The sequence below is a fragment of the Patiria miniata genome, unplaced genomic scaffold (genome assembly GCF_015706575.1).
Source record: "Patiria miniata isolate m_02_andy unplaced genomic scaffold, ASM1570657v1 HiC_scaffold_3, whole genome shotgun sequence".
Taxonomy (NCBI): Eukaryota; Metazoa; Echinodermata; class Asteroidea; order Valvatida; family Asterinidae; genus Patiria; species Patiria miniata.
The window spans coordinates 22,291,123-22,305,759 of record NW_024037069.1 but is presented as its reverse complement, the minus strand read 5'-3'; the positions used below and the strand labels follow the sequence as shown (position 1 = coordinate 22,305,759).

The 14,637-nt window shown below is 40.9% G+C and overlaps 1 protein-coding gene across 5 annotated transcripts in view; it reads left to right on the top strand.

Moving 5' to 3' along the window:
• The window catches only part of LOC119738812 (serine/threonine-protein kinase Nek11-like), a 61,964-nt gene that overhangs the window by 39,898 nt on the left and 7,429 nt on the right, over positions 1-14,637 (top strand). For 3 of the 5 annotated variants that reach the window (XM_038213773.1, XM_038213777.1, XM_038213774.1), the window contains exons 14-17: positions 7,289-7,588; positions 8,152-8,209; positions 8,471-8,552; positions 9,831-10,419. In XM_038213773.1, coding sequence (XP_038069701.1) covers positions 7,289-7,588; positions 8,152-8,209; positions 8,471-8,552; positions 9,831-10,044 — 654 coding nt within the window. In that variant the 3' untranslated portion in view covers positions 10,045-10,419. Of the gene's footprint in view, positions 1-7,288; positions 7,589-8,151; positions 8,210-8,470; positions 8,553-9,830; positions 10,420-14,637 lie in introns of those variants that run through there. The other 2 variants (XM_038213776.1, XM_038213775.1) reach the window with 2 other exon arrangements.

The following is a 14,637-nucleotide window of genomic DNA, read 5'->3' as shown; positions in this document are numbered from 1 at the left end:
ATTCGGTCCTACCAAGCTAACTGGGTCACACCACGGGGCTCTGCGCTCCGTACAATCGTTCAACCACGGTACGAGAAGTCAGGCCGAAACAGCGTCAACACCGGTACACTGCACCACACACGGCCTCGCCAAAGCAAAACGCTAGCTTCGTCACGGACAATTGGAACTTCACTCGTACACTACTACTGAACCCGCTCCATACACAGAACTGAGGAACAACTTACGCAACTGACTCACGCCCGGCCGACCATGCGCTCAAGTACCACAGCAAGGGTAGCGGGGCCACGCCCAATCACGCCGTGATTGGCCGCCAACCCTTCACCTCTGCCCGGTAACACCAATCACGCATAAGCGGGTACGGGAAACACAGATCGCAAGTGCGGTCACGGCCTGCCTCGCCCCGCCCAGCAACAGCGAGCGCGCTCCGATTGGCGGCCACTCCCGCCAACACCACGAGACATTGTCCGCTGACACGACCTGACTTCCTTACCAAGAAATTACAAGTAAACACTACCAAATAAGGGGATTAGACTGGTGTCGGCCCACCCCATCCCGCCACAATACTGATAACTTCCAAGGTCTGTTGTTCTAGACAATTATATTTTTCCCCTGCAGCCCGCTATCGGGAAAAAATGATTCACGTGTTCGTTCCAACACTGGTCTCCATTTCAATGTATATGTGTGATGTCACGGAGTGCAGAATACCAGCCAATATCTCGATACTGTGATTGCATGTGTTTTTTTGCAATCACCGAAACTAATAATACGTAGGCGTATGTTCCAACACTGGTCTCCAATTTATAAATATGTGACCGTTACGAAGTGCGGTATACCAACAAATTTCTTTGTGGGTGTGTCTAATCCTATTGGGGATTGCGTGTTTTAGTCCCGCCCCTACCCTATTCCCGTCAACGAAACTGATTTGATGGTCCATTCATTAAAACAAAATCCAACACTGGTCTCCATTTTATTATGTGTGATTTTGCGGAGTGCAGAATACCAGCCAATATCTCGGTACTGTGATTGCGTCTTTTAGTCCCGCCCCTGCATGGGTTTCTTGCCATCACCGAAACTATGAATAAGACCATGGCTCCATGATAAGACGTAGGCGTTAGTTCCAACACTGGTCTCCTTGTTATAAATATATCATTACGAAGTGCAGTATACCAGCAAATTTCTTTGTGGGTGTGTCTAATCCTATGATTGCGTCTTTTAGTCCCACCCCTACCCTGTTCCCGCCAACGAAACTGATATGATGGTCGATTCATTAAAAAAAAATTCCAACACTGGTCTCCATTTTATTATGTGTGATTTTACGGAGTGCAGAATACCAGCCAATATCTTGCCAAAGGCTGTGATTGCGTCTTTTAGTCCCGCCCTTGATTGTTTTGTTGCCATCACCGAAACTAATAAGACGCAGGTGTTAGTTCCAACACTGGTCACCAATTTATTTGTAATATTTTTTTATACAAACCGCAGTATACCAGCATATTTTCTTGTGGGTGTGTCTAATTTTGTCCAGAAATTTCAGTCCGGCTTGTATACTTTTCCCCATTGACGAAATTGACACGATACACGTGTAATAGTTCCAACTCTGGGAAGTGAAGTGTCCATTGAATATGTGGGGTTATCGATTTGTCGCTGTAAACAACGGAGATCATGTTCCATGCCGCTCATAAAAAAATGCATTTTTGTGGGACACCTCCGAGTCGAAAGACCGGAAGAGGAGATTCGCGGCCAGAAAATTACTGTTCCAGCGGGTAAATCTTTAATGGAAAAGTGCTTTATATTTTCTCCCTGCCATCAGATCGAGAAACCAGTACAGTACAAAGCCATTATGAATGGAGACTGTGTGATACCTAATTACAATGATTGGACAACTACCAATGTCCGGCAGTCTCGCAACGTGACAGACATTCGCCCATCACTCAACCTCGTCCCCAGTGCTTACTTTATTTCCAACCGCGTTTCCAATAGTAAACCCTGGATAGGAAACTTTCTTCCTGTATCCTGATTGGATACCGCAATTGGCTAGTAATGGATTTTTATCGTGTACTTGGTGCTATTATTCACAACGTGCAGTACGTGTTTTCGCGATCATTCGCCTTCTCGAAAATACTAATTTCCTTTACAATTTGCTCATATTAATATGAAATATGATACTGCATGTGTCTCGATAAGATCGTAACAGTTTGATTTCAAAAATCGTGTTTCGTAACTCACGCCGTGCTCGCGCTGCTACGAATTGACTCTGTTTTTACCCCAGACACCGCATACAAAAACAAACGCTAATGTGTAACGCATATCCAGGCACCAGACTGTTCCTCATTTGCATACGTGTGCAAAAATCTTGCACATGCAAATGATCCAATACCAGGGTGAGAGAGCAGGTAGTTGTGGGCGCGTACTGCTCGACACCCTGGGGACGAGGTTGCCCATCACTGGGCCTGGTGCACGGGATCAGATGTACATGCGGCTGTAAAGCACTACCGCTGCTACGTTCCCATACTACATAGCCTACACTCAGCGAGATTGTGCAGCCAACAGTGCGGGCGCACTAGCGCCGTCTCCCAAATGGGAGACTGTACCCCAATCGGGGGACAAACCTTTTGAGTCTGGCTGCCCGACTAATTACATGATTTTCATACAGGCTCAATCAGGAGAACAACTTAGGGAATGTTTTTGTGTTGTTTTCCTGTCATGCAGTGTTCCTTTTCTGAGGGTATTTTTTTATTATTGTTTAATCAAAGTTTAATCGGTTTTTTTTATATGCTTAGAGTTGCAGATAATGCTTTGCTGATGCTTGTGTTTTGATATGGATGTTTGGTAAGTACGTACATGTAGTTGACTTGAGTTATAACAGAATATCTGGAATTCATTTAGATTGAGAATTTTGCATGTCCAATTCTCTGGACTCAATCCATGCGCATGGCTTGGTTTTTTTGGCCTTATATTTTGTTTTTTAATTCAAGAAATGTCCAGGTGAATGATCAAAGGCCTTATTCATGAGTCGGTCATATTAAACAGAAAGCGAGGCCGAGGTGAACTCTTCACTTTTGGCAATTGTGAGTTTAAATGAAATAAATGAAGTAGAGTAGGTTCATGAAAAATTAATACCGATTAATTAGGTGTCCGGGTTGAATAAGATTCTTCATTTTTTTCTCTTGGCTTTATAAAATGTAATATATATCCTTTGTTAAGACTTACCTTTTTTCTTTTCTATTTTAGGATTGCAAACCTTTCTACGGGATCTCCCTTGATGCCAGCATTAAAATTTGACCATCAACGTTGAAGCTTCTAGCCAGTGTTTGGTCTTAAGAGGAAATACTTATTTTAATCTGCTGCTGAGGACAGTGTACATTTTTAAAAGAATTAAATTTAAGTGATCAATAACTATTATCAGTAGTTTTGCAGAATTGAATTCTTAAACGGCTCCAAAATGCTTTAAATACAAAGTTCTTTATCCAAACAACCTTTTACATGAAACAAATGTTACAGGATAAGTGGCGGTCATTACAAGTGTACATTTTCATTATCGTAATTTCAAAAGTTTAACAATTCTAGCCTATTGGTTACAATCACAAACCAGGAGTAAATACTAAACAGAAATCTGCACAAAAGGTTGAATAAGAGGAATTATGTCAATTACAAAGGGTAGCACAGCTTTTATATTGTTAAATATGATATTAACAGTAAGACGCTGATGTCAATACATGTACATTGTATGAACCGTATTTTGGCGATTTGGTCTGTCATTTTAAACATGCATTAAATTCATGAAATAATGTGGCATAGAGAGAATAACAATATTTCTTAGTATGTCCAGTAACAGCTATAAGCCTATGAGTTCTTCAGGACTGAGGGATGAATCTACTCAATTTTCTAGCCGTTATGATGCACCTATCATCAGTGTCCCCAAAAATTGAACGACAACTTTCCACGAACTATGTGACAGCAACGCGTTCAAGGAGTGGAATCAAGCGTGATCGTGACGGCACCCCATCCTCCCTTCCTTGTATCCTCACTCACATCCTGGCGTTTGTTCAATTCACTATGAATAATGTACATGTACAGCGGATTGAATTTTTTTAAAGTAAAAAATCTCATGTTTTGTATCACTAAAAAGAGAATAACACAACAAAATCAATGACGTTTGAATCAGCATCATAGGTGTTTGCATTTTGGAGAAACAACAACCTTTATGGCCAAATTCGGAGTTTCAATTTTGTATGATGTAGGCCTACATTTACTTTTAGCATGTTTTATAAATCATATTTTCGAAACCTATCGAAGTGTTTGATATCATAGGAATCCCCATCAAATAAATAATAAGTTGATTTTTGAAGCAGGTTTTGACCACTCATAACAAAAAAGTTACGTTTTTTTCCCCCGGAGGCTTCGCACTGTCCAGGCGCGCGCCGATCGAGCAAACACCGCGATGAGACAGGGCCCAATTTCACGGCGCTGCTAAGCACACGATTTTCTGCTAGACCGTAAGGATAAGCACAGCAAAAGGCACGCTTACTTCAGAGAAAAAATTTGCTTAACTTAGTGACGTATCAATATAAATCTCCATGCGCGCGCGACCGTTAGCACACACACGCCGTGAAATAGTATTTCCCATTCCCCATGGGCGGATAGTACTTTTTGAGCCGTGGCAATGGGAGCAATAACGAATGCCACGTGATGTGAGTTCCACCAATCAAATGACTAGGATCTGTATGTCAGTTATATAATATACAAATATTGAGTGGCTCAGCGTGGAATGGGAGGAATATTATCGCAAGGTAAAATCTGGACTTTTCCATTTCACGAGGCGAAGCCGAGTGCACTGGAAAAGTCCAGATTTTACCGAGCGATAATATTCCTCCCATTTCACAATTTAAAGCCACTCAATATTTGTTTTATATAACTGACATATAGATCCTTGTCATTTGATCTATCTGAACTTTTTTTCAATACAAAACTGGAGGAAAATGTATTTCTCTCTTCCAAACCGCCCCTTCACGATAATGTTTGAACCCAACGCTGTAGCGCAGGCTCTTCGGAACAATACGCGCTACGCGCAACGCTGAACGCGCACATCAGCATGCATTTGCACACATACCGCGTCATGATCCTAACCAAATCCTAACTGTTGAATAGACCGCTTGCAGACGCGTTCGATAATCGACGCGCGAAGGCGCGCGACGCCATGTTGTGGGTCAAGCGCATATCTATCCATGTACATTTTGTCCCACAACATGGCGTCGCGCACCTTCGCGCGTCAATTATCGAACGCATCTGCAAGCGGTCTATAGTATTTCCCATTCCCCACGGGCGGATAGTACTTTTTGAGCCGCGGCGTGAATGGGAGCAATAACGAATGTCACGTGACGTGAGTTCCACCAATCAAATGACAAGGATCTGTATGTCGGTTATATAATAGCAAATTTTTCTGCTATGCTAAACACGCTTTTTCTGCTAACTGTTAAGCAGCGCCGTGAAATTGGGCCCAATATCAGATGGCCCGCCGTTAAGCACGGGAAAAGTATAGTAACACGGAGCACTGTTTCCACTCACTGCCACGTACGTGCGAGACAACGTCTGGCAACGGCCGATTCCGCTCCACACAACGCATCAACTCGGGACATGCGCACACGCGTTATTACTGTTACCGCCTGCCAGACTACACGTAAGTCTGGCACCGATGCCATCCGCGTACAACAACATGTAGTAGTATATTAGTCTGGTTGCAGTGTAACATAGTGCAGTGAGCATCGCCGTTGTACAAATTCTCTCGTATCGCCTCTGTACCCCAACCTTTAAAAATGCTTTGCGGAAAGGTGCGGAGGGATTTTAATCCTTTCTTTTTGTACCACTGTTTTAATAAAAGTCTGAGCTTTCTGGGTACGAGAATACTAGTCTGTGTCCTTTTTATTTATAATTTTGCTGAAAATGTTTGGCGCAATCGGTCGATATGAAAAGCGCGAGTTGAGAATTCGTTTTTTTCCCCATCCAAATGAACGCAAAGTTCTGAATTCTTTTTAATAATGGGGGTGTATTTTTCTTGTATCAGGATACCTTTTATATATTTAAGAGTCATGTTGATACTCATTAGCACGGATTGAAATTAACTAATTTTGCGTGGTTACATTTACGGCCCAAAACTACATAGCTTTATAAACCGAACTCGGTCTTTGTCCATCGCATCCACGTAATGGGGGCATTTTATGGCTCAACGGCGCGCCGCGGCCCGCCTCGTGTGTGGACCAAAACTTCTCCACGGACCTCGCTCATTAACATAACAATTGGACAAGCGCAATAGCGAAAGTTAATGAGCTGAGGTCTGGTCTGACATGTCTGAGCACCGCGCAGCGCCGGGGGTAAAGAGAAAATACCTAGCTCGAAAATAAGCGCCGCACTGCGCCGCGGCCTTCTGCCCTATTTGCCTTCTGCCCTTAGCAAGCATGTCGTGCATTGAAACTAGACAGTAGGGCTTATTTTCATGTAAATTAGCAGCGAATTCTTCATCAAATGGCATCAAATGTTCCGTGTACAGTTGTTATAATTGTGCCGACCCAGAACTGGGTGTTAGCTCTGCGTTTTTCTCACAGTTTTGCCGTCCATCACAACTTTGAAGGCTTGCTACTGCGAGCGGCACTATACGATCTTTGCATACTACAATAGCAACACTGACTTTTCCTATCACCAAAAACCATTGAAGAATGGGGCGCAAAAAAATATATATACACGGCCCAGTGAAAAAATGTAAGAACAAAAAATTATGTGATACACTTTGAGTGGAGTATTATTATTTTTACGTGCTAAAGGGAAGCTTTTCTGTAATGTGCATCACATTTCTGCGTCATAGGCGTCGCCACGATTTTTTCTAGAGGGGGGCAAACATTTTTTTTGCCAAAAAATGCTTGTATTTCTCAACACATTCTCAATTTATCAGTTTTAGATGTGGGCAGGGACATTTCCCCCCCCCCCCCCCCCCCACACTCATTAAATTTACACCACTTTGTCTTCGCGCCTCTTTTTTTTTTCTTTTTTTCTTTTTTTTTCTTCCTTTTTTTTTTTTTTTGTTATTTTTTTTGCTTTTCCAGGGGGGAGCAAGTGCCCCCCTTGCCCCCCCCCCCTCGCGACGCCCATGTTCTGCGTATATTTCTTGTTTTCAAAAGCCTTGAAGAATTGATTAAAATGTAAGCCTGATTTGGAATTCTGAAAGCAGAATTTAGTGTAAGGGTCAATCTCCCCAAATCAGCTAAGCGTAATTTGTCCCCTTCTTGTAACAACCAACCAGCAGGCCAAGACTGCCCCGAGCAAGTCGGCCAAGGGCACCAAGCCAGCCCTGCTCAAGACCTCCCAGCAAGTCAGCAAGCCTGTCAAGTCACCGACGTCGCCCACCAAGAAGGCTGCTCCCCCAACCTCCCGGACCAATGCCAAGCCCAAGAAGGAATCTCCCGAATCGCCCACCAAAGTCCTGACCAGGGTCGCTGAGACCATCCCAGCTGATGCTGACGCAGCAGAGACATTCTACTCACAGCATGAAGACTTCGAGTCGGGCTCCGAGTCGGGTGATGATGTGGGCTCTGATATGGACGTAAGTTGAGTTCATACCCCTGGACCTTTCCCACTGATCCAACGATCAAAAGTAGGAGGTAGCGACACCCTCATGTGCGCATTCAGTGCTCCTGCAACCAATGGGGCTTTCAATTAATAAAAGTCGCGCCTGTGTATGTACATGGACTTTCCTAAATAAAAGGCACTCCTAAAAACTGTCCATTGCAGTTATTTCATGTAAGGAAAAAATATGACGATGAAAAAGATTTTTTTTTAACCAGTTTGCGCCGGGATTGTTTTAAGATTGACCGGACCCAGGCGCGGGATTGTTTTTCACGAACCTCGATGCCAGACGGGTTCAGGCCGTCATCTGTGGGTAGCACACCCTGATATTTCTGGCCTCGCTTGTTGCGAGTGGGTCGCAGACAGATGTTTCCGGCCTCGCTCGTTGTGTGTTTATCTGTCTTCCGTTTCGAATACCGCAAAACCTTTGCGTGTATGCAAATTGTCCGACGTGAACTGGTTAAATCAATGAATCTGGAAAAAATCTGGGCAAATCCCACAACCGCTAACTCTCACATGTTTGGTTTAAATTATTGACAGGATGAATACGACGCATTGATGGAGTGCATGCAGAGTGCATTGGACACAGACTCTGGAGGTAAGATTTTTAAGGTGCCACCTTAGAACTTGAATATTCATTTTATTATTGAATAGTTGAATATTTAACCTTTTGATACCACACTTGTGACTTTGCAGTGTTTTATTGGTTGAAACATTTATTTTTAAATCATTTCTAGCTACCTGCAGCAGTTGGTCATAAATTAAAAATTTATTTCATATTTCTACTGGTTTGTCCGGATCAGATTTTTTGTTTTATTTACTGAGAATATTTGTAATTTGTCTTTCTCTTTTTTGACAGATCAAGGTGCGACGTTGAAAGACAACACACTCAGTCCTTTCTCCCCAGCCATGAGAGAGACAAAGATCAAAAATCTCAGAGCGTATCCTTTAAAAAAAATTTGAATAAAAGCCTAAATAATTCTACACTCTTCTCAGCATCCGGAATGCCATTAAATATGTAATTAATAAAAGATCGGAAAGCTTGACAGTGTCATTATTAATTTCACCATAAACAGCCCAGGCATTTTGACACAAATTTTCCCAAGTCCTCAAAAATCCTGTACTTTGTAGGAAATAGTGGCAGATTCTGTGCGCTTTAAACTTTCAAAGGACATCAGGTCCCATACAGTGCAGTGAGGGAAGAATGCAAAATTAACAATCGGGTAAGTCGAGGTTGTACCCCGAGGTACCCTGTAAAACCATGTAAAACCTCCTGGTAAACCTCGTGTTCTACCTCAAGTTATCGTCTGTTTAGAGGACATCAGGTCTCATACAGTGTAGTGAGGAAAGAATGCAAAATTAACAACTGGCAAAAAGTCGAGGTTGACCTGAGGTACCCTGTAAAACCATGTAAAACCTCCTGGTAAACCTCGTGTTGTACCTCAAGTTATTGTCTGTTTAGAGGACATTTCCCATACAGTGTAGTGAGGGAAGAAAGCAAAATTAACAACATGGTAAGTCGAGGTTGAACCCCGAGGTACCCTGTAAAACCTCCAGGTAAACCTCGTGTTGTACCTCAAGTTATTGTCTGTTTAGAGGACATCAGGTCCCATACAGTGTAGTGAGGGAAGAATGCAAATTCAACAACCGGGTAAGTCAAGGTTGAACCCCGAGGTACCCTGTTTACCTTGTAAAACCTCCAGGTAAACCTGGCGTTATACCTCAAGTTATCGTCTGTTTGGAGGACATCAGGTCCTATACAGTGTAGTGAGGGAAGAATGCAAAATTAACAACCAGCTAAGTTGAGGTTGTACCCCAAGGTACCCTGTAAAACCATGTAAAACCTCCAGGTAAACCTCGTGTTCTACCTCAAGTTATCGTCTGTTTAGAGGACATCAGGTCCCATACAATGTAGTGAGGGAAGAATGCAAAATTTACAACCGGCTAACTGGAGGTTAAACCCTGAGGTACCCTGTAAAACCAAATAAAACCTCCAGGTAAATCTTGTGTTATACCTCAAGTTATCGTCTGTTTAGAGGACATCAGGTCCAATGCAGTGTAGTGAGGGAAGAATGCAAATTTAACAACTGGGTAAGTCGAGGTTGAACCCCGAGGTACCCTGTATACCTTGTAAAACCTCCAGGTAAACCTGGCGTTATACCTCGAGTTATCATTTTTTAGCGGGTTACATTCCTTGACTGTGTGTCTTCTTTGCCCAGTGAGTGCGAGCGCAAAATTGGCAAGGAGTCCTTCAAGAGTGCCTACGCCTTCCTCAAGGCGGCACGATTCGGCGACAAGACGTCGGCGGGCGATACCACTATGGACGAGGGGGAGATCATGAAGGGGCTGAAAAGGTTTGTCAAGAACCCCAGTGACTGTTTCCTGATTGATCAGCTGCTGTTCCTTGAAGAACAGGCGTCATTTGACAGATAATAGAAAGGTGCTTACCGGAACATGTATTCTTGATGATATTCCCCTCTGGATTTAGAACGGCAAGACTCTTTCAGAACTGCTGTTTCATGAGCAATGGATAACATGTTAGCTTAAAGGTATGATCCTGCTATTCCATTGCACACTGTAAATCATATTTTTATAATTCCATTCAGTTCAATTCATTTTAAATAGACATTTATTTCCATATACATGTACAGCAAATACACATTAGTAAATGAATAACAATGGTAATTATATACAGAGATATATTCCTGTAGGGAAAAACTGTTTAAACTTTTGAGGTACTTTATTTATCCAGAGTACATAATCTCTGTGATTACCGCAATTTTACTTTTAGCCATAGAGTCTTATTAGCTTAGGTCTTTATAGAATGCTCCATGGATCACCTCGGGAGGCTACTTTTACTTCACCACGAGATAAAGCAATCAATATTTGTTTTATAACACCTCTGCCACAGATTCTGCTTGAACTTAAGTGATAACTTTGGTTGCTTTCGTTTTACTGGGCAAAATTATGGCGCAGAAAATAATGCTGAGCAAAATTAGCCGAGCACCAGTCACAAGAAATATACATCCCGTGGCATTTTAGCTGGTAACCTGGAAAAAGCTTAGCAAATATTTTCTGTGCTTAGTAACATGTTGTGCCTAGCAGATCCCTAAGATTGGTTACAAATTTAAAGGCGATAAATACAAGGCAAAGAAGCTCAGCATTTGTACAGCATTTCAAGCGTGGCGTTGCTCATTTTCAGTGTGGAGCATAGTTCTCTAGAATGGCACATTGTTTTTCAGAGAAAAGGAATTCATTGCTTATTTTTACAACAGTGTTGTGTGATTGGCATGCCAAGATGTGCCTGATGAGACCATCATCAGGCACATCTTAGTATACCCATAGCAACCAAAGTATTTTACCCGTAGCAACCAAAGTACTATACCCGTAGCAACCAAAGTAGTATACCCGTAGCAACCAAAGTAATATACCCGTAGCAACCAAAGTACAAATACGCATAGCAACCAGTATTGTGTGCAAATGCATACGTTCAAACATTTTACGAAGAGTAGTTTGAAAAAGTGCTAGTAAATTTTCAACTACTTTGTATTCAATTTCATTAAATTTTGTATTCAAATAGAAGTACATTTTAATTGTATTCAGATTAAATTAATCAGTTATCACTTAAGTTCAAGCAGAATCTGTGGCAGAGGTGTTATAAAACAAATATTGATTGCTTTATCTCATGGTGAAGTAAAAGTAGCCTCCCGAGGTGATCCATGGAGCATTCTATTTTCCCTCGGCTTCGCCTCGGGAAAATAGAATGTCCATGGATCACCTCGGGAGGCTACTTTTACTACACCACTCGAAGCAGTCAGTATTTGTATATGTCATTCACAATGAACTGTGCTGCAAGAGATTTGACATGTTACCTTCCCCAGCCTTCCCTGACTTAAAAGTAGCTCCTTCCTTCACTTTATTTAAAGCTGCCATTTTGAAATTACCCCCTACCCAAAATTTATCATCATTGATTCTAAGCAGAATTTAAAAATTCAGTGATTTGATACTAAATTTGTTTATTTTTGGTATGAATAAAGCAATATGCATTCCGTTAAATGCAATTTTTTTTTTAAGTAGAACAGGAGTTGTAAATAGTGTATTTTTGCTATTCGTTATTTTGTTCATAATTCAAATTTTGCTGATACTGATGATCACTGATTATTTCTTTACCAACAGGGATTTATTTCCACCTGTTATTCCTATGTACAGTATTTGGTTTTTGGATTATTCTCTTTTTGATTTGAGCTTTGAGATATATTAAAGATATAGTCCATCATTTGTAATTTGTGCATTGTGTTCGTTTGTAGCAACAAAAGTGTTCAAAATCTAATGAAGGATACTGAACAACTAACCTGATGAAGTTTCAGCTCAGCTTCAGCTGTATATTCCGAGAAAACATTCTAAGATCTCAATTACAAATCAAAAGATGCTCAATCATGTTTTGAATTGTTTTGAATTGCAGCTTTACGCGATGTCGCGCAATGATCCGACGAATTATAGCAACCACGCGTGCCTGTGCGTCGTGCCAATGCTTGCGCGTGCTGCGCCGAATAACAAAACAAACTCCTAATTTAAATTTTCCTACGGTGCGTCTTAAGACGCACCGTTGGAAAGACCTTCTTTCGTTGATTACTTCAAAATGATAGCTTGCCAGAAAGATTAATTTCACAGGGAGTTTAGTCCACTTACTATCTTTCAACCAAGTATTTTTTTCAACAATAATACGCCAGTTACTTTTTCGGATGGCTGCAAATGATGGACTATAGCTTTAAGCTTTTTGCTTGATATGTAAAAGCACGAAATGGCTACCATTGATTTAATTTTTTTTTTTTTTTTTTTTTAACTTGATCTTCCGTCCACGCAGTATTGCCTTGACGTATGCTTAGTGAATGTGCTAATGCTTATAAAAATAATGTATTCAACTTTGGAAAAATGTCATTTGACCATGTTTACTGTCGGCTGTATGTACTTGAATTCCATAATAAACATGGCCTTAGTTTTATAGATCATACTTAATTGGAAACAGACTACAGAATGGAACAAAGCCTTGTTGGTAACGTTTTCCTGATCAGATGCTGCAAGTATTTTATTTCGTACTGTCAAAAGTACAGCATTTTTGTCTAACTTCAAGCCAGTGCGTATTTAAATGCAAAGTTACAATTCTAACATTGATTTTTCTTTTATTATAAAAGTTGTATTTCAGTTGCATTTCTTCAATTACAAAAATAAACAAAATCATATCATATGGATCATGTTGAATATAAAATTTTCATTTAAGTTACTAACGGTTGTATTGTACATCATATTTAAATTTTAAATAAAACATCTTATGACATATTCATTTTTATACAACGCCTGAATAAATCCCTGCCATCTGATTAGTAGGTCATTGATCAAGTCATCTAATTATTCGTCACAGCCCGGCCGCACCGCCAAAATAGTTGTTCTATTTCACGGTAAATAGAAGTTCCATTGCACGGTCACACTATTAGTGGCTCTGGCCAATCAGATGACGAGGATTTATTCAGGTGTTGTATCAAACAATGAATGTTTCACATTCGTGCAATGGAAAGAATAATTTCATTCGGCGACAGATGGAATGTTCCATTCTACTCAACTTCGCTTTGTGGAATGGAACGTTCCAATTGTCACTTATTTAAATTATTCTTGCCATTGCACTCATCAAACATTCGTAATTTGTATACTTTTGTTTGTGTACTAAACAACCTTTGTAATGAAGACTGTTTGCAATGTTTTTCTCTGGACGGAATAAGTTTCAGAGGTTACTGTAATGAATCCAAAGGCATGTCAGTTTCATCATGTGGAAAGAAAACTAGACAATTAACGCATACTCATATGGAGTACCGAAGTGAATACGTAACGCGCACAAAATGTGTGTGAAAGACATTAGCGCGTGATTCAGCCACTGATCTCTATATAAAGACTGGATAGCGGATATGCATACAACATTCACACAGTAGACTTTGCATATTGACCAATTCGCCCCCGGTCTCACGAAGATGGCCGCGCATAATACGAACGTTCTACGCGTAGTACGCGCGCGTTGTATCAACAGTTGACGCGCATTTTGGTCACGTACACATATTATGATGTTCTAAAAGGAACACATTTCCGTAGTGATTATTATTTCAAAACGCCGAAAAAGTTATATTTGCGGCATTTTAGTAACCACGACGTTAGAAAAATTGTAGTTAACCTTGGTCAGTGATGGTGGTCAAAATATAAGTCAAGTGAACCGCGACGTTACAAAAGAAATCATGCTGTCTATAAAAACGACAACTTGTCCTTTGTAGATCACCAGCCGGTCTCACCAATATGGCGTCAAATTCGTACATTGTGCGGCTCTTTATTAGCTATCCAGTCTTTATATAGAGATCAGTGGATTCAGCCCGTGAACCAACACGCGCGCGTACTCCATTCGTTTGCACTACACTTTCTGGTTCTAAATGACGTCGCACTTCGGTACTCCATACTTGCGTTTTTAATTAGTATGTTCATGAATGAAATACATTGTATTTATGCCTTGCTGATTTCAGATGTGTTGAAACCAAATGCTATTGTTTCATATTGTAATTTAACAGTCACTGTTGTACAAAGATCACATATCGCAAACTTAATGTTCCGAGTGAATATCGTATATACATGTATATCAAGTGTGATTTTTTTCTTAATAAAATATGCCATTTAATGCTACTACGAATCTTGGAACTTTTATGCAGTGTTATCTTACATAGCAATACAAACTTTCATTTTCTTTTAAAATGAGTAAAACAAAGCTTTGAAAGGACGGTTGAAAGCTAAGTGTCGTAAGCTCAAGCCCTGGAATATTCAACTGATATTACATTCCGTTCCCCGCCCCTTGTTTCAGTCATAAGGGGAGACTTTGAACACACCTACCCAACCCCTTCCAAGATTTTCCTGTCCACTGATTAGACATACGTACTGTTAAACTGCTTGGATGTGCCTCACAAAAACCATTTATCACAAATCAATGCTCAGTTATTT